Source organism: Cebidichthys violaceus, unplaced genomic scaffold (assembly GCF_023349555.1).
Source record: "Cebidichthys violaceus isolate CVI_PGR_0920_01 unplaced genomic scaffold, fCebVio1.0.p SCAF_19, whole genome shotgun sequence".
Classification (NCBI taxonomy): domain Eukaryota; kingdom Metazoa; phylum Chordata; class Actinopteri; order Perciformes; family Stichaeidae; genus Cebidichthys; species Cebidichthys violaceus.
This window is the reverse complement of record NW_027176361.1, coordinates 5,446,135-5,464,941: the sequence shown is the minus strand read 5'-3', so window position 1 is coordinate 5,464,941 and position 18,807 is coordinate 5,446,135. Positions and strand designations below refer to the sequence as shown.

Sequence of the window (18,807 nt, the reverse complement as noted above, 5' to 3'; positions counted from 1 at the left end):
GTTGTTGAGGAAGAAATTAGCAAAAACAGCTGGAGGAAAGTTAATGCTGTTAATACACTTTTATAGAAATTATTTTAAGCACTCATAATGTGGGAGAACTCATAATGCTTTGAGAGTTGAGTGAATGCTCTTTGTCTTTCTCAACTCCTGCACTGATTTGATTTGCCTCTGTCTGACTTAAGTGGGTCAGGTTGTGCTGTTTACGCGCGCTGAGCTGTCTTATGTTCAGCCACTGTATCTTACATCACACCTCTGCAAATTGCATATCGGACCATGTTGGATTGGCTGCTTGTACGTACACGCCTTCAGCTCAGATTGCAAAGTGAGCACAGTGGAACTTTGTCCCCTTCAACAGATGCGACTGTGAAAAAACAGCCTTCAGTGTCAAACTCTGCACATCCTGTACGTCTTCATTCTGCACGGTGAAGCTCAGACGCGTGCTTTTTTGGGGGGGGACTTTAAAGTTTTGTTGAAGAACTTTTTCATTTTTTTTCAAATTTTTCATTTCCTATTGGTTTTTACTACCCAGCATCCATCCTTTTGCTCAAGACCAATTGTAGACCCTGTCTGTAAATATCATGAGGGTGAGTGTACTTTTTGGTAAATCCACACTTTTGACGACATGTTTTTAGTTCATTTTGAACTCACTAAATCACCAAATCACCATGAACATGCCCGTAAAGGGACCTTTGTGCAGGACATTGCCTAATATGACTGTAAATATCCTCCCTCTCCGACATACATATACCATAAAAATATAAATATATAACATATACACATTTCAATATGTATATATAAGTTCAGAAAACTGTATAATTTAACTGTAAAGATGATTTAAGGCCACAAAAACACAAAAATTAAGATAAATCTCAATTTAAAGATAACCAAAAAAATAATCTAATATCATAATTTCACTCACCCATGAAGTACATGACCAGCTTGCACATGCCGGTGCCGAAGATGAAGTCCCTCATGAGGTTGGGGATGAGGGTGAAGGGGATGCAGACCAGAGAGACCATCAGGTCGCTGACGGCCAGCGACAGCAGAAAGAGGTTGGTGACGGTCCTCATGCGCCTGTTCCTCACCAGGACTGCGATGATGAGGCTGTTGCCCAGGAGGCTGAGGAGGAAGATGAGGCCGTAGAGGACGATCCGCACGGTCTGGTTGATGTCTGAGAGGAGTGGGGAGACACACGGGTGCACAAACACATAAACTCTGGGTCACGTCATTCTTAAAATGTGCGCTATTTTTACTCACACTCTCCCTCGCGCGGTTTCTTTGTATGCTGAAATTCATGAAATCGCTCTAATACTTCTAAAATATTCCCATCTGTTCATTTATACACAGTAGATTTGGGGACAGTATCTCTCACCATAATGAGCATAACTGAAATTTGAAATCTCAATATGTTGCATCCTTCCTCTTAGATTTTTCTCCATAGAAATGCGCAAGCCTTGTGCCATTTAATCCTATATATCTTGTATCCATTACGCGTTTAATGGCATTTCGGTTCACTTGGCATTGTCAAAAGCAGCGTTCACCGACAACATATGGGTCACTAATAGCAGACTGCATTGGCTTTGTGAAGGTCCTGAGCCATATGTGCGTAATGCGCATTTCACGCCATGAAATGCCCAAAACAGTCGCTCTTTTGGAACAAACAATTGGTTGCATTTGGAACAAAAGAAAATATCACACTTCTGAATACAACTATCTACTGTTAGACAGGATGGCATATCTATAAAATAGATAAATTCACTGTACCTTTAGGTTCGGGCGAACGTTCCTGCTCGCACTCCGAAATGTTCTTGATTCCAAAATTACATAAAATCTTATTCAGGTCAGTTGAATTTATGAGCATGTCGTGTATTGTAAACGTCTCCATGTCGCGTTCTCTCCTCTAGCCTCAAGTAAAAAAAGCAGTCATATGGTATGAACAGCGTGCGTCATGCTCTTGCACGAAAAGAAACAAAAAAAATAATGAGATGGGTCACAAACTGTTCGTCTCAGTCGAGTTTTTTAAAAAAAAAAGAAAGAAAGAAGAAATAAGGAAAAATATTAACAATGGTCTCTACAAGTTTCCGTGCGCTCTGGTGCGCTGCGCTCCACTCGTGCTCAGCATTTCCATCTACTGACAACATGTGCACGGGTTGCATTCTTGAGTGCTCAGCCCGCCTTTAGGGTTTGTGCAAGTCAGCATCTCGCCCCCCCCCCCTTCCCCCTCTTTTTTTGTTTTTTTATAAAACAAACAGTCGTAAATCATTGCAGTAATATAGATGCTGCACACATAAGTATACGATATGTTGTCCGCATTGAGCATCCTTCTTGATTCTTTATTAATACCTCAAATATGTCAAATTCCCCCGCATCATTTTAAAAGAGAGGACTGATGGGACAAAAGACATCAAGTCAAGGTGCAAAACTGAAACGAACTGCATTGGTAAATGTCAGATGTCTGGTACCAGGAGTGTTCTGTGCTGCGTCTAGGCTATCTATGACCGTGCTTCCATGACACATTTCAAAGCAGGATATTGCCTGCAGTGGCATTTCATGTGAACATTGTCAGCAGCAATATGGAAGTCCATTGGCTCGTGCTGTAATTGTTCTGAAGGGTGCAGAGATGCTCTGTCATTAGAGCCCAAACAACGCCGGCTCCAATATTTGGGGGTCGGTCACATGTTGAACAATATTGTCCAACTCCCTGCAAGAGCCAAGAAAGTATATTCATGTTATCATAAACTCCTGATGACAGATTCGGGCGTGAAGCTATATATTCGCGTGTGGGAGAAACAGCGGGTGACATTTTAAGGTTAGTTATGGTTAATCAAACCCAAGAGATGGTTTACAATGCCGGTTTAAAGCAGCTTCGCGACATCACTGTCACTTATATGAAAACACAGACAAGTAATTTTCACAACAGATGCACCTTAATTGCCTTTGCCTCGGAAGTAAACAGGAAGAAAACACCGGTGCTCTGATTCGCCTCTGACTAGAGCAGTTCATATTGGGGTCATTTCAAGTCATGAAGATGAGATGTTGGGTATTTTAATTCATAATAACTATAAATTGGATTTTGTTATCCGATCATATAGAAGTCATATTACTTAAGCTGTCAGATAAGTGTCGTGAGGTATAAAGTGCAATATTTCCATCTGCGATGAGTAGAAGTGTGAAGGAGCGTAAATGAAAATACTCAAGTTAAGTACAAGTACAACAAAACTGAGCTTGAGGCCTGCAGTACACGAGTAATGTACTTAGTTAGCACTACATCCCATCAATGAAATGTGTCACATGTGAAGGCTTATTTTTTTCAAATGTGATATTATATGTTATTTACTCAAGTACTACACTTAAGTACTGTTCAGGTACTTGTATTTTATTTGAGTATTTTCATTTTATGCTACTTTAAATATGTCCCCCCCCCCCCCCCCCCCCCCCCCCCCAAAAAAAAAATAAAAAATAAAAAAAATGAAAGCTATTCATCCCGGAACCAAAAATTCCCGGTTCTTGTTTCCCCCCCCCCCCTCTGCACCACGCGCAACTGACCGTCCCTCAGTTGCTAAGTAACCTCTGCAGGGGGCGGATGCTGCTAATGCACCAACACGTCAAAAACGGTGCCGTTTCAAGACGCCCACGCTTTGGTTGAGGAGGGATGGACGAGGGCTCCGAGTTATCGCTGACCATCGCTCACAATCGTGCAGCGGCTGAAGGGAAGCCATCTGCACTCTCAGATAGAGAGACGAGCCAAAGTGAGTCAGCGGGGCTAGCTAGCTTGCGGCTAATGCTGTCAAACCTCGCGAGGGGTGAGGAGGCAAGCGGAAACGTGTGCCGCTAGTAACGGCAATTTACAACATATCCAACTTTATCTTTTGTCACGCAGGAGTGTTTGCATCAACCTGAGGTCAAATTGGATTCCCTAAAAGAAGACGTGCGCAGTTTTCTCAAAACCTCAGGTGGGCCGCTTGAGCCTCTCGCCTATTATTCTAATAAAACATAGAACTAATATATTATTATTATTATTATTATCATGTCTGTGTGTTGATGACGTGTGCCCTTGTTTTACAGGCTGGGAGAGACAGCTACAGAATGCAGTGTACAGAGAACTGCACGTGTAAGTTACACACACACACACACACACACACACACACACACACACACACACACACACACATATCAAGAGCTATACCAGGCCCTCTGTGTGATAGACAGAAGCTACTAAAGTTGCATATGAATAACTCCATTAAAGTATTTTTTGTGCACCGTGTGAGTTTTGGGGTATTATTGATCATTTGGATACAAAGTAGCCTTTCACAGACTATTTGTGCCTCACATCGTTATGTTGCTTTAGCTCACCTTCTCCTTTCAGTGTCATTGGCGTCATAATGCTCACTAGTTAATTGGTCTATCAAGAAGACTTCGTAAACCATTGTTAAGTACTCCATAACAATCCGGATTTATGTCCTTTTAGCTCTCATTAGTAATAATCTTTATTAGAATCGAATCGCTACACAGCTGGGAAACACTTTGAACCTTCAATAAACATCTTGTGAAAGGTGTTCCTTTCTCCACTGAGCTCTCTCACCTTCGAGGGTCTCTCTCTCTCTCTCTCTCTCTCTCTCTCTCTCTGAAAACACTCTTAATGCTTTTAAAAGGATGACACACACCACTGACGAAACGCCTCCTCCTTCTGGCCATTCGTCAGCGCTGTGCGCCCCTTATAGGTGTTTAGATTAGTTCGAACGTTGTTAACGCACCGGGACCTCGAGTCATTCAATATCGCCGCTGAGCATGCTTAGCGGGGGGGAAGTGACACGGCCGCGCCTCTGACTCATCTGAGGCACTAATGCGCCGACTGCCGCTAATGGTGACCGACTGCCTGTTTCAAAAAGAAGAATCTCAACACGCTATTTGTTTTTGACAGCTGAAGCACTTTTAAGCAGTTTCTTTATAACAACTTTGCGTTCATAGTGGCTTCAATCCCTCAAAAGCACAGTGGATATTTACTTGATATTTTTATTGTACTGTAACACTCATTGCCCCCCCCCACCCCACCCCCCCCATCTCTTGTGTTTGCTTATTCTAGCCAGCTGCCCCCGAGCCATCCTGCAGCTCCTCCAGAGCATCTCAAAGAGCCGCTGGCCTACATGCGCACGGGCACAGGTCAGTCTGTCTCTTCTTATCTCCGTCACTCCTCTCTTCTTCTTCTTCTTCTTCTTCTTCTTCTTCACTCTCTGATTTCAGAGACATAGATCCGAACCCAAGTGTTTCTGAATGTGTGTGTGTGTGTGTGTGTGTGTGTCGCTCTCTTACGCAGGCCGGCTGGGAGAAGCGTGTCCTCAAAAGCCTGAACAGCATGAGCACAGAGCTCGGAGTGCCTCTGGCTCGCATGGTAACTCCAATATTGTCAATCCACAGCCAACGGACAGTAGTGTGATCACGGCAGCTCTTACTTCAGGTTCTCTGGCAAAGGCCGTCATAATGTCACGGTGCAAAAACACGCAGGAAAGTGCTTATTTGGAAACATGCGGTTTGGGAATCAGCTTTTAGAATTTTGTCCTTGTTGCCGTACCACATTTCTAACGTGACATTGTTTTCGGCTGTGTTTTGTTTTGTTGAAATCTTACCCCCCCCCCCCCCCCCCCCCCCCCCTTTTTTTTTTTTTTTTCTCCGCCCCACTCCGCAGAGGCCCGCGGCGGAGCAGAAGGAGCTCGCCAACAAATGGAACGAGATGGGCACAGATGAACCAGGTCTCCAGACATTACCCAGCGATCTGCCTTTTTATGAAAGATTAGTGTTGATGCTCGCCGGTGTGTTTTGCATCAGCCGAACACATCTCTGAACCAGATCTAGCACGAGTACCAGTAATCATCCAGGAGAGGAACTGGGGAACGCACTGAAACATCTGAAAAAGTATAAAAATCAGGTTTTCCAGATGTTTGATTCTGGGGGAAAAAACCCCGTTCCGGTTGAAAGCACAGCCTGGAGTCGCAGCGCTAATTGTTAGCCGCCGAGCTTGTTTCAGACACAGCGCAAGTATTTCTCATGATTTAGTCTCAGGTGACTCACTGTGAAAACCTCTCAGTGAACCGACCGTTAGCACTCCGAGCCGGTACATTACACGGTAACCCTGTGTCCCGACCAAATGCTATCACAGCTCACTGCCATATCATAACATTTGGGATGTTTCCGTCCCGCGGCTGTAAACACTTTGGACTGTGAGCATAGAAGCTGTCCAGACCCCCCCCCCCCCCCCCTCCTTCGGGACGGAGCTGCGATAACGAGCGGCATCCCCTCCGTATCCGTCCAGACCTAAACGCGCCCTCGTTCTCTCGGGGTCGACGCGGCACTTTAATTTACGACGGTGCGTGGAAGTCCCACTTAAAAGCCGGGCTGAACGCAGCTCAACCGTCCTGCGCTGTTCTTTGGTAGAGTGTCACAAATGCCTTCTGAAGTACATACGAGTTCTAGTTCATTAATGGACTTCACGGCCGGATTCGTTTGTGTAGTCTAGGTTTTACAGCTGTTCTGGAATAGCACACGTAAACATTGTGTCCATGTATCAGCTGCAGGTCCCACTTAAGACACGTAGAGCTTCATTAATGTCTCTGTTGTCTCTACAGATCTGACCAGCTTTAGGCCCGTTTACGCCCCGAAAGACTTTCTGGAGGTAAGCACATGTTTTTTGCAGTTTAAGAGTATTCGGTGAAAGAAAAAAAAAAAAAAAAAAATGAATTCCCATATGCTGCGTTATCGCTTTCCACACAGGTGCTAGTCGGCCTGCGGAATCCGAATCACGACAGCAGCGAGGACGTACAGCGTCAGGAGCCACTGGGGGTCTCATCCAGGTCCCCCCTCAACGTCCGGGACATCCCGCAGCTGGTAGGGGACCCATGTGGGCGCCCGGTCCGTTGTGATTTCTCGTCCGTTCCTCTAGCTTTCTCTAGTGACCTGCCGAGTTCCAACGCATACGACAGTACGTCCTGTTGAGCTGCCACAGGAAATGCACAATGGATGTGACATTTTGTTTTTTTTGTGTGTGTGTGTGTGTTAAACTGTCAGAGAGGGGCCTACTCAGAGCTGAACCTGACCTCTGGGCAGCTGGGGATCGATGACCATGCACACATCCATCCAGGTATTACTACACTAATGCATAGTTAAAGGAATGGTTTCACATTTTGAGAAATATGATTATTTACATACAAAAAACACACGTCTGTGCTAAGCTAAGCTAAGCTAAGCAGCTGCTGGCGGCCGCTTTATATTTAATCTTTCTATCCTATCGCATGTATACCAGCATGTAGTTTATGATTAGTAATAAAGAGAGGTAAGACATCCATTCAGCAGCTTTTTTTTTTAATTTCATACCGAAACCCATCTTCATTCTAGCGGCAATTAATCAGAAATAACAAAAAATAAATGTGTTACCTGACGAGCAGCGGGGTCGAGCGGTGTGTGTACCGCTCCGGCCTCTCCTGCGCCACATGGCTGTCTGGGTTTTCTCAAACAATATCTCTGTTAAGTTCCAGATATTGACGTTGTTACAGCCCGGTGTTTAGACTTTAAATAGACTTGTGTCCACCGGCTCTGCGTTTGTAAATCACAGAGATAACATTAGTTTGAAAAAAAAAAAAAAAAACGGAGCCCATACCAGGGCGATTATTAATCTGTTTTGTTCTCTCTCTCTCTCCTCTCTTATTCGTGTGCAGACTTGTTTGAGAACGAGTATGTTCAAATCGGGAAAAAAGGTCAGTGTGTGGTTACTGGATTTCAAAATAGTTTCTTTATGTGTTTCTGTTATTCTAATTCCTTTTTGTTGAGGTGTTTAAATGCATTAATGTGCAACATTTTCTCCACAAATTAATCTAAATTAAGTACGAATAAAAAAAAAAAAAAATAGCAGGTATACCGGAGTCCAAGCACCCGAATCTGAACTAAGAGCACCAACAAGGCACCAGGAGTATCAATACATTATGATTATTCATGAATGATCATTAGTATTATCTCCATCTTTAGTAGAGGGACCTTAGGCTACAGTTTTATATTTTACAGATCTGGATTTATTTATGTTTTAAATATTCTTTTGGAGAGCAGAAACACACATTCTAAGTATATCCACTGGGGCATGTGAGGCTACATATAGAGTGCATGAAAATAATACATTCATTATATTCAGAAATATCAGTTTTCCTGACCGCCGCATCGTCAGCTCCTGCCGTTTTGAATGAGTCCTCCTCTCAGGTGCCGTAATATTCTATTGGCCCAATAGACACCCGGTCTCCCCTCATTGCTCTGCTGTGAACCCGGCGTAAACACACCGACCTTCTTCAGGACACCGATCAGACATCGATCGACACAAGCTCTACTCTGTACACACAGGGAGCCCAGCTCCACTATTTCACCCCGTGGTTGGCTGTGCGTCGGGGTCCCAAGCCTTTCGAGTTTGTATTCCAAAAGCAAGTGTTAAGTGCACTCAAACAGGAAATTTAAGAGGCGAGGAGTGTGTTCGTTTATGTTATGACTGGCCAGCACCTTAAGTCATAGGGCTGTGTGTTTTTGGCTACTGTCACAACAGAGATTTAGGGTCGAATGGAGATGTGGGAGAGGCTGTCTCCACAGTGTTTTTGTTTTTTTTGGAAAGTTATGTAATTATCACCATTATGGGAACGTCTGTGTTATGATTTTTTTTTTTTTTATGTTTATACAGAATGAATTGTGAACCTCTGTGTACGTTTGAAGGAGCCCGTGGAGCCCAAACATGTGGATATGAAGCTACAGCCTGCCCACTCTGAGATTAATCATACGCCATATTTGCAGTAGTTTTCATAACTTATCTGATTGTTTTTTTTGGATGCATCAAAGTCCCCCGTTGGAAGATGTTTTTATTATGGAGGTCGTCCTTTCCAAGTTTTGTTGAAGAAAACAAACCTCTTCACTGTTGGAGCGCTGTTGTTGTGCGGCCATTCAAGATGTGCAGGTGTTCATCTTCCCAGCTGCTGTTTGTACATATTATATCAGTTCACCAGCAAATCATGAGGCTTTCTATGAATTCTTGTTAGTCATCTTGGTCAGCAGGTCAAATTTATTGTCCTAAATTAAGTTAAAAGCAACATAAGTATTTTGATGCAATTTCATTCAATGGTTGATTCATTAACGTAAATGTGATTAATTAATGAATTATTAATTAATTGAATTATATTATACTATTGATTCAAATGAATAAATTATAAATCATTTGATGTAATTCCCTTTAATATATTCATTCATATTTTTTTATTTTTTTAAATTGTATTACATTTAACTCATTTAGTGAATTAAAATGTAGTCAATATAATTAATACATAAATAAATAATTAATTTAATACATAAATAAATAATTAATACATTTATTTTAATTACATTTGACTTAATTTAATTAGAAAAATACATTTGACTTAATTTACTTTATTTATTTAAATTCAATTTAACTTTAATTATTGAGTTTATTGAATTCATAATTTTTTTTAAATCAAATTTATTTGTGTAAAATGTATGTAACATGTTCAGCTCTAAAACTGTCCATGGAGTAAATATAGACTGTGCATGTCTTCTTCTCTTTCACCAGTGGTTATGGAGCAGGACAGTGCAGCAGCGCAGCAGTACAGCCGGCAGGGCTGCTCCACGGGGCTCCGTGCTGACCTGTGGGCCCTCATCCTGAACTCTAACAACCAGCCACAGGTACTATATGCGCACACACACACACACACACACACACACACACACACACACACACACACACACACACACACACACACACACACACACACACACACAGCTGAGTGGCTGCTAACCGTCAGTGTTTCTTTTAAAGCAGCCGAGCACACACAGCTGCAGTGATTCCCAAACTGCATGTTTACTACAAGGTGACGTTTTCACAGGTAATAGTCAGGTCCATTTAGCACAGTTAGCCCAACCAGAGCAGCTGCCTGTCTGTGTGGCGATGCGCCGCGTAAGACGCTGGAGTCCAGAGTCTCCCGTTGAGTCCAAGTTGATAAAAACAAATGCTTGTGATGGGACGATTGAGTCCTGGGGGGGGGGGGGGACACGGACCCGACTGAGGTCTGGAGAGTGTTCACCTTGCTCTGGACGGCAAAAGGGCAAACGCATTAAACAGTCAGAGTTAGAAGGACAGCGTGTGCATTGTCTCGCTGCGTCATCAGCTGTCAAAATGACCATCTCTGTTCCTGTTCTCCTCGCGTTTCGCAGCGGCCGATGCGACCCGTCTCCAACCGGAGACGCGTTTGAGTTTAACCATGTGGTCAGGAAACGAGACGCCCATCCATTAAGCTCGGTTTAATCCTTCTGTCATCGCCGTCACAACGCATAAACTTGATGTAGCAGTTGAACGGGGTGATCTTTGACATAGCATAGAGAACTGGAATTTGATTCTGTCCAGATAACCTCAGTGTAGGATTAACACCAACATTCTGTAAACAAACAGGTTCATTTATCAAAAAGGCCACACATGTCGGGCTCTGGAAATGACTTTTATGCAGGTTATTATACACATAAACCATGTTGGATCTTTGCTGTGTTCAGGATGTGATGCATTATGAGCAGCTCACGGCTGGAGTCATACAACATGACCTGCTGGTGGACAACCTCATCTACAAGGTACGAAACAACACTCAAGTGAATTTTAGATTCCCATCTCAAAGAATGGCTCCTGCGTGACATGAACTTTAAGGTTATTTCCTGGAAATATTCTCTGATACACACAATCTCTGTGTATATATATATATATATATATATATATATATATATATATATATATATTTAATGTACTAAATGTATTTCTGAACTTTCTGCCCTCCAGGATGTGAAGCTCACTGCCAGTAACGACGACTACTACTTTGTGTTTGAAGATTTCCTCTATCAGGTACGGTCTACTCTACCACTGTTTAACATATTAAATATAGGGACAGCAAACAGCCAAATGTGTGTGTGTATATATATATATATATATATGTGTGTGTGTATGTGTATATATATATATATATATATATATATATATATATATATATATATATCTCATGTTTTTATACACCTTTTATGTAGGATATAAACTCCAACTTTCTCTGTCCTTCCCTCCTTTTGGGGCCGAATTTTAATTTTTACACGGCCAATAGCTTTTTATCGCCTCTCTTTAAGAAGTCAGCGTTTCAACACGTTCTCCCACAGATATTAAATCTAATCACTAGCTTATTCAAAACGTTTTCATTCCACTAGATAGCAGCTGAAGCGTCACCCATAAGCGATTCGACAGTTGACTGTTTTACAGCTCTGTGCCTACAGTTACGCATTCATCCCAGACGAGGATACAAGCTGTAATTATTATTATTATTATTAGCTGCTCCGGTAGTCGCCGCTCTGTTTGCGCATCGCCGTATACTCGGCAACCCGTTCATTCAGCAGCTGTCAACACGTCGCGGCTTCCTCGGCGGCTGACCAATGAGCACACAGGCGTAGCGAGAACAAAGCTCCGGTATCGCCGTCAATATTGACTGATGGTAAACTTTGCTAGGCAGTGAAAGAATCCACTCGCTGTGGGGGGGGGGGGGGGGGGTGGATTCAAACAGGTTACGCTAGAGAACGCTCACTTTGATTCACCTGATTATTAGGCACCTCTACAGAATCAGGTTTGCACTAGATAAAAAGGTTTTCAGACTATATCAAGTCAATAACTGAACTATTTACATGTATTGTTCTACGGCTTTTACTTATTAAACTTTGTCCTGCCTCCCAGTACAACATCTATCACAAACAGACAAAAATACTTCAAGTATGACGATGGACCGCCCTGTTTTGTACCCAGCAAGTACCCTTAAAAACATGCTATAGGCCTCTCCTATTAATTAACTCTTATAAATGGCTGCCGTCTTATTTTTGCCTGAGAGAGATTGTTCTCTCCCCCCCCCCCTTAATGTAATTCAGCTGAAGTGGCCGTAGGAAATGAAATCGGCTCTCAAAAAGAAATTGGACCGTAATGGAAAGAGCTCCGCTTTGGTCGTTTTTCCTGAAGCGAGCGTCCACTCCCACTCGAGCCTCCGGTTCTGCCTGCGTCAGGACATCCTGAAAGGCTGGCTCCAGGTGGCACATTTTGAATGCCGTCATAAACACTCATCTTAATTATTGCGTAGTTGAACATTTAGTTTAACATTGTTTAGGATAATTATTGTTTCGGAGAATTAGGCTTCTTGTGTGGTTTTAGCCCACATCCTTTAAACCCTGTCTATTCCCTATTGTTTTATTAGAGACATAAATGCATTTTTATTCAGGTTATTTTAAAGGGGACATGCTTTTAATCCCATGTCTTATCTAGCCTATGTATTAGTTTTGTATTAAATTATTCTTAGAATAAACCTATACGCCAAAAACTTGACTCAAATCATGCGAGTCTACTGAATCAAATCGACTTCTAGAAAAATGGACGCTTAGCAAATCGCAACCCTTTGATTAGAATCAAAGCCTGTTTAATTCCACACTGTGTGTTGCCAGGTGTTGCTGTGTTTCTCTCGAGACACCGCCGTCTTGGAGCACTTCAAATACAACAGTGCCACTCCTCCCAGATCCTTCATCCAGGGTGAGGTGATGTGGCCTTCACCAAGGACACACACACACACACACACACACACACACACACACACACACACACACACACTTGGACACACACCACATCGTCACATGGACTCAAAAGAGCGCCGCTGTACTCAGATGAGCTACAGATACCCGTGCATGGCAGTAGTAGTAATCAGGAACCACACACACACACACACACACTGATTATTAATGGATCTGTGTGTCTGTTGAACAGGGAAGGGAGGAGAGGACGAGTGTGTTGTTGTTTATCCTCCCAACGGTGAGTCTGCAAACATCTGCATCATATCATTTTATATAGAAAACAACAAAAGTAAAATTTTTGACATTTTCTTACTCATTCACATATAGTATTTTGCGCATCTGTGAAAGTTTTTTTATGAAGACTAAATGATATTCTGTTTATCTACATGATAATAGAATAATTTACATCATATTTGACATCATTTGATATGTTTTAAGAATGCTTCGATCTCCTATTTTGAGATATTGTGCTTTTAAAGAGACATTAATAAACAACCGTTAAATGGCAACTTTTGGCCATTTATCGGATGTATTTAGTTACTATTTTTGTTTTGTCGGTTGCCATTTTAATGTCGTTGCTTTGTGTGTAGTACCCCATCTTAAAGGGGCTTATCCTAAATACATAAATACATAAAACTGTATTTACTGAAAAATCTCATTTTCACAGGTGTAATCCCTTTTCATGGGTTTTCGATGTACGGTGAGTATATTTTCCCCCCGTTTGGTTCTCACGCTAAACTTGCAGGAGGAATACTGCAACAACAATATGTAACTGTGTGTGTGTGTGTGTGTGTGTGTGTGTGTGTGTGTGTGTGTGTGTGTGTGTGTGTATATATATATATGCGTGTTTCCTTCGTCCTGCAGTGGCACCTTTGTGTTTCCTGTACAACGAGCCGTCCAAGCTGTACAGTGTATTCAGGGAAATGTACATCCGCTACTTCTTTAGATTGCACTCCATCTCCTCCTCGCCCTCGGTAAGCCACTCCCAAATATCGAGATCAAAACATTCCGGTGTGTCTGTGGCGTCTGCACGTCTTCCTCCGTGAACGTGCGTAACCTGTGCACGTGCGCTCCTGCAGGGGATCGTGTCTTTGTGCCTGCAGTTTGAGCGGCTGCTCCAGACCCACCTGCCTCAGCTCTTCTACCACCTGCGACAGATTGGGGCTCAGCCGTGAGTAGCCTGCACACACACACACACACACACACACACACACACACACACACACACACACACACACACACACACACATCATCATCATCATTCTCAAATTCATACTTCATTTATATTTTTGCAGCTGCTTTTTTTTATTTTTTTTTAGCTACGCTGTCTCATTGCTATTATGCGCTTCTGCCATCTTGTGGTGAATATCTGTAATCACAATGTCCTGATCACAATGAACTTAACGTATCCTCGGAGCCTTAAGATGTGCTGCTTTTGTCCCCAGGCTGCGTATCGCCTTTAAGTGGATGGTTCGGGCCTTTTCTGGCTATCTGTCTACCGACCAGCTGCTGCTTCTCTGGGACCGAATCCTGGGATACGATTCGCTGGAGGTAGTTGCAGGTAAGAGTTGTTGCGCTTACAAAACTCTGCAGTAAGAGGCCTTGACATGTGATCCTCCTTCCCCCACATGCCTCATCTCTTCTGTTGCCTCTCTCCCTACACACAAACCTCCTCCAGTCCTAGCAGCCGCTGTGTTTGCCTTCCGCGCTGAGAACCTGATGGAAGTGACGTCCCTGGGCTCAGCTGAGGTATGTCCGTCTCACATTAGACCTGTGTGTGTGTGTGTGTGTGTGTGTGTGTGTGTGTGTGTGTGTGTGTGTGTGTTTGACACTTCAGTCCTCTCCCTGTCCCCCCCCCCCCCCCCCCCCCCCACATACTCCTGTAAGGCTGTAAATAGCCGTTAATGACCAGCCAGTACCAGTAACCCGGTCTTCTGCATGCACATGTCTGAAAAATGCCTGGCTGGACACTTAAGAATCCTCACCCTTTTACCCCCTTCCACGTCCGCCGATCACAAACAAACATGTTATTTCACAGAGAATATTAAACGAGCCATAACTTATGTCATCTTTCTGCTCAGAACCATGTTCATAAGTCTGAATTCTGTCACGCAAATCTGGCACACACCCAACTTCCTCTTACTAGCTTGCGCACGGTCGCTTGTGTCGCATTATTCTAGTAACCAGTAATGTTATTCTTGTGCATGCCTGCACTGTATACCCCCCCCCCCCCCCGCTCCCATACTGTGGTCCCACTATCATATGACCGAAACCAGTAAACCATATGATGACTTGCCCCCCCCCCCCCCCCCCTCAGAGTGCGAGGGGGTTAAACTACAATGTGACGCATTGGGGGCTGATGTTGCTGCTCTTAAGATGCTGGCCGGCGATATTTGCTTGCTCATTTACCACCTGCCCCGGGGCAGGAGAGAAGATATCATAACATACTGCTCCTTATCTTATATTTAGAACCCTCAGGCCCAGCGTTGAAATATTAAACCCTCTCTCTAAACACGATAGGGTCCCTAAATTTAATCTCCCTCCGATCCCAAAAGGACAGGGTCGGGGGGGAGAGAGGTGTACTGTGAATGAAGGATTGCCGCTTCCCAAGGATCCCGCACGATCACCGCGCATGTCGCTCTCTGTTGGTTTTTTTGTTTTTTTTAAATGTAGAAATGTGTCTCTTTTAGTGGGCTACGGTGAGATTGCTTTTGGAGGTGTGGGATTTCAGATCTTCTTTTGTGTTCTGTTTGACATGCACACTGCAGGCTGTCCTCGCTGACCTTTCAACTCTGAAAGTCATGCCGCTCATCCAGATCTTTCTATTTGCCACGGCCATCTGAGGAGCACTGGAAGCGGCAGGATGCGAGCCGTGGTACGGAGCGTACAGAGACGCTCCCGAAACGCCACTTCCGCAAACGCTATAACCACACACTGACACGGTGTCGGCAATCATCCACCGAGATGCAAGATATGCACATCTTGCACATCTTGCACTACAGTTCAAACAAAAAAAGCCAAATTAGCATGGATGCACCATAAATAGTGAATATCATGTCATTAGATATTATACAGTATGTAAGTATAGCCCACTAACCGGTAAGGTTGAGCTAACCTCCCGAAGCCATATGCTCTGCAGGAAAGACGATATGCACTGCAGTGCTTGGATCAGCTAAGACGCTCATTCAGAGGCGGCTCGCACGAAGCAGTAAATTGTGTTGAGATGGCAAAAAAGGAGAACAACAGTAACATCTCCAAGCTTGGCTAATGAAGTGTTAATTAGCTCGTGCAATTAGCTCCCTAGCTCCTGCTTGTTAGAACGCTATTAGATAACGCTGCCGCTGATGAGCGAGGAGATTGGAAGCATTAGCGTTGTCGAGAGAAACAGTCAAATGACGCAAACTGGATTAACATGTTAACGTGTATATATATATATATCTATATATATATATATCTATATATAGATATATATAGATATATATAGATATATATATAGATATATATATATATATATCTATATATATATATTAGAAGCTGCTGTGTATACACACAATGTATTGTATTTATCAAGAAATTGCATATTACTGCTTAAGGGGCATTTAGCACCTCTAGTGCCAGTATTTGTTTCATTTCATCATGAATATTTATTTAATTCCTGAATGTATTCAGCTGTTTTGTATAGTCCATACAGTGTATCTCACCTTTTTTTTTTTTATTTGAATGCAATCAAATCATGTTTCTATAGTATTAACAGTATTCTTTGTCAGCCAGTGTCTTTCATCCTCAAATAACATCAATAACTTTTTTCTTTTTCTTTCTTTTTTCAAATGAAATAGAATTGTTTGAATCCATCCTTATTGAATAAAACCTTTTTAAAAGCTTAGACCTTGAAATGTCCGGCAGCTCTTGAGTCAGTCATGCTTCAGTACATTTGATGATCTTTCCTGCTCCTGCATTCCATATTTTTCTCGGTTCGTGTGACGGGGTGAATATTCGGGCATACTGTATTTTTCAGCTCTAGAAAAGGCTGAAGCGACGGGCCGAAGCATTTGAGGGACTTGACCCGCCGGCCTTCCTCCTACATGTAGCATATGCTCTATTCCTCCCTCGCTGCTGGCTGCCTTCCTCCCTGCTCCCCCCTCTGCAGGCTCGTATCGAATTATGCTGTCCTTCCCTTTCGTCTCTCCCCCCCGCCCCTCCTCTCTCTCTCTCTCTCTCTCTCTCTCTCTCTCTCTCTCTCTCTCTCTCTCTCTCTCTCTCTCTCTGCTACATCTCCCACCTGTTTACCAGGACACCCACGGGTGACTCTTTTATCATGCACCTCCTCTGGCCCTCCAGCAGTCTGTTCCTCCTGAGACGACTGTTACCTGCTGCGTGGTTCACTCACATAAGAGGTCGCTCCTGGTGGCTGATGGGATGCATTGCAGGGAGATGTGACTTCTGTCTGCCCATGCTCTGAGGCTAGAACAGATTTATTGTTAGTACAGTTAGCTCAGTTAGTGTTTGAACAATTATTAGGTTAGATTTTTAACTAAATTGGACATTACAAAGACACAGCCCTGTGTAATGTCCCTGTCCCAGTTGTTTTTAGACGGATTACAATTACATACCAATAAAGGTTTATCTGATCAAAAGAAAAAAAATGAGGGCATCAGGAAAAGATTAAGATTAAAATAAAACAAATAAAACGGGACTATGTGAAAACACTTCCCCTTCAGTGCGCCCTAACCATGCACAGTTCAAGTTCATGTATTTTAGGTCTTTCTCAGAAGCATGTGTCGGTCAAAGTCAAAGTAATTCAATATGCAACAACATAACGCGGATGCTAAACAAGCACAGCGCAGAGACTAGAATGTTTCTGAGACGTATGGCCGACCACCGACCCTCAGTAGGTGCAGAGCTAAAGTGAATTCGGAAAGCAGTAAGAAAGTTGGGCTTGTCGTTTTCAATGAGGGATCCCAGACCAGGACAAACCTGAGCGAGTCTCTAATAAGGTCTTTACTGGTGTCATTCCTGGTCCGTCTCTGGGAAGAGACGGAACAGATGCACTGTTTTAGTCAGTGCTGCCGTCCAAACAGGGTTTTAGTTCAGACATTTCCATTAAAGAAATGGTTGCTACTGAATTTCTATTTTGACTGACCTCATGGATTTTACTCATTCCTGTACAATTGGAACAGTTGAATGAGAAGCACTTGAGCCGAGAATGGCTTGCAGACCTGAATGCAGATAAGTTGGCTCCACAGTAATGGGAGGTTTTGGCATCCGGAACGTTCCTTTGAAGAAATCTTAACAATCCTGTGTTTTTTCTTTGTAGTTGTTTGGAAGTTCATTCTTAACTTTGGAAAGAGTACTCATTTTCTTAATTTTTAAGAAAGAGAGAGATTATTTATGTATTTATTTTTTATTTTTTATCAAACTGCTATTCCCCATCCTTTTTGTCCTTTTTCCCAAAACAGATGTTTACATGTCTTTACATCTCAGTCAATAACTTTGTAGTGCATGCCATGCAATTATAATTACTCATTTATTTTACATTTATTTTATTTTATTTGATGTGGACATGATGCCATGAAGGACCAGATGCAGTGTTTTGTGATTGTAGCTAATATACACACACCTGTCCACAGGAGGCTTTTCTTTTTATTTACATAAAACGTATCTTATTTTTTTAAATTATTCATCAAATTACACGTTGTCAGACCTGTCTTAAAAATAGCTGCTTTCTCAGATAATAAAGTAAAAAATGGAAAGATGTCATCTGTGTCTCTAGATGTTTGTTTTTTTGTCATCTATCATTGATTTGGTAATAATAATAACAACTTAATGATAGCTTGATAGTGGTGTAAATACTGTATTATAAACACCAACATTGCCCTTTAACGTGACTTTCATTTCCCGCGCTGAGCGTCTTCAAAAAAAAAAAAAACCAAACGTGCTGTCTGCATCAGCCAATCAGGTTTTGCCATGTTGGGACGCTCCAGCCAATGAGAGCGCGGAGCCGGGAGGAAAAAAACTAACTTGCGTGGCCCCCGAGTAGGGAAGTGAAGAACAATGAAGCGGGTATCATCCTCCGCGTCATCATGACAGCAACAAAAAAAATAAAAAGAATAATAAAAAAAAACCCGCAAATTATTGAGGAGGATTCCTCCA

At 42.7% G+C, this 18,807-nt stretch overlaps 2 protein-coding genes across 2 annotated transcripts; one reads left to right on the top strand and one right to left on the bottom strand.

The window, feature by feature from the left end:
• Positions 1-911: 911 nt before the first annotated feature.
• cckar (cholecystokinin A receptor) lies at positions 912-2,119 on the bottom strand. The gene is made up of 2 exons (XM_068713799.1): positions 1,765-2,119; positions 912-1,171 (listed from the first exon to the last, which is right to left on the bottom strand). The coding sequence occupies exons 1-2, from the start codon at positions 1,883-1,885 to the stop codon at positions 912-914; spliced, it is 381 nt and encodes a 126-aa protein (XP_068569900.1). The 5' UTR covers positions 1,886-2,119.
• Positions 2,120-3,568: 1,449 nt separating this feature from the next.
• tbc1d19 (TBC1 domain family, member 19) lies at positions 3,569-16,850 on the top strand. The gene is given in 22 exon segments (XM_068713353.1): positions 3,569-3,691; positions 3,693-3,749; positions 3,881-3,953; positions 4,066-4,111; positions 5,084-5,154; positions 5,310-5,389; positions 5,684-5,747; positions 6,621-6,667; positions 6,766-6,879; positions 7,060-7,132; positions 7,707-7,745; positions 9,602-9,714; positions 10,576-10,650; positions 10,853-10,915; positions 12,535-12,619; positions 12,851-12,895; positions 13,325-13,357; positions 13,522-13,631; positions 13,737-13,828; positions 14,103-14,218; positions 14,336-14,406; positions 15,426-16,850. Coding segments are annotated over 22 exon segments (1,581 nt in total). The 5' UTR covers positions 3,569-3,652; the 3' UTR covers positions 15,501-16,850.
• The last annotated feature ends 1,957 nt before the right edge of the window (positions 16,851-18,807 follow it).

Excerpts from the sequence above, each read along its gene's own strand:
- cckar (XM_068713799.1), bottom strand. The coding sequence starts at position 1,885 with ATGGAGACGTTTACAATACACGACATGCTCATAAATTCAACTGACCTG. Across the intron at positions 1,172-1,764 it reads ACGTTCGCCCGAACCTAAAG|ACATCAACCAGACCGTGCGG; the intron begins GTACAGTGAATT and ends CACTCCTCTCAG.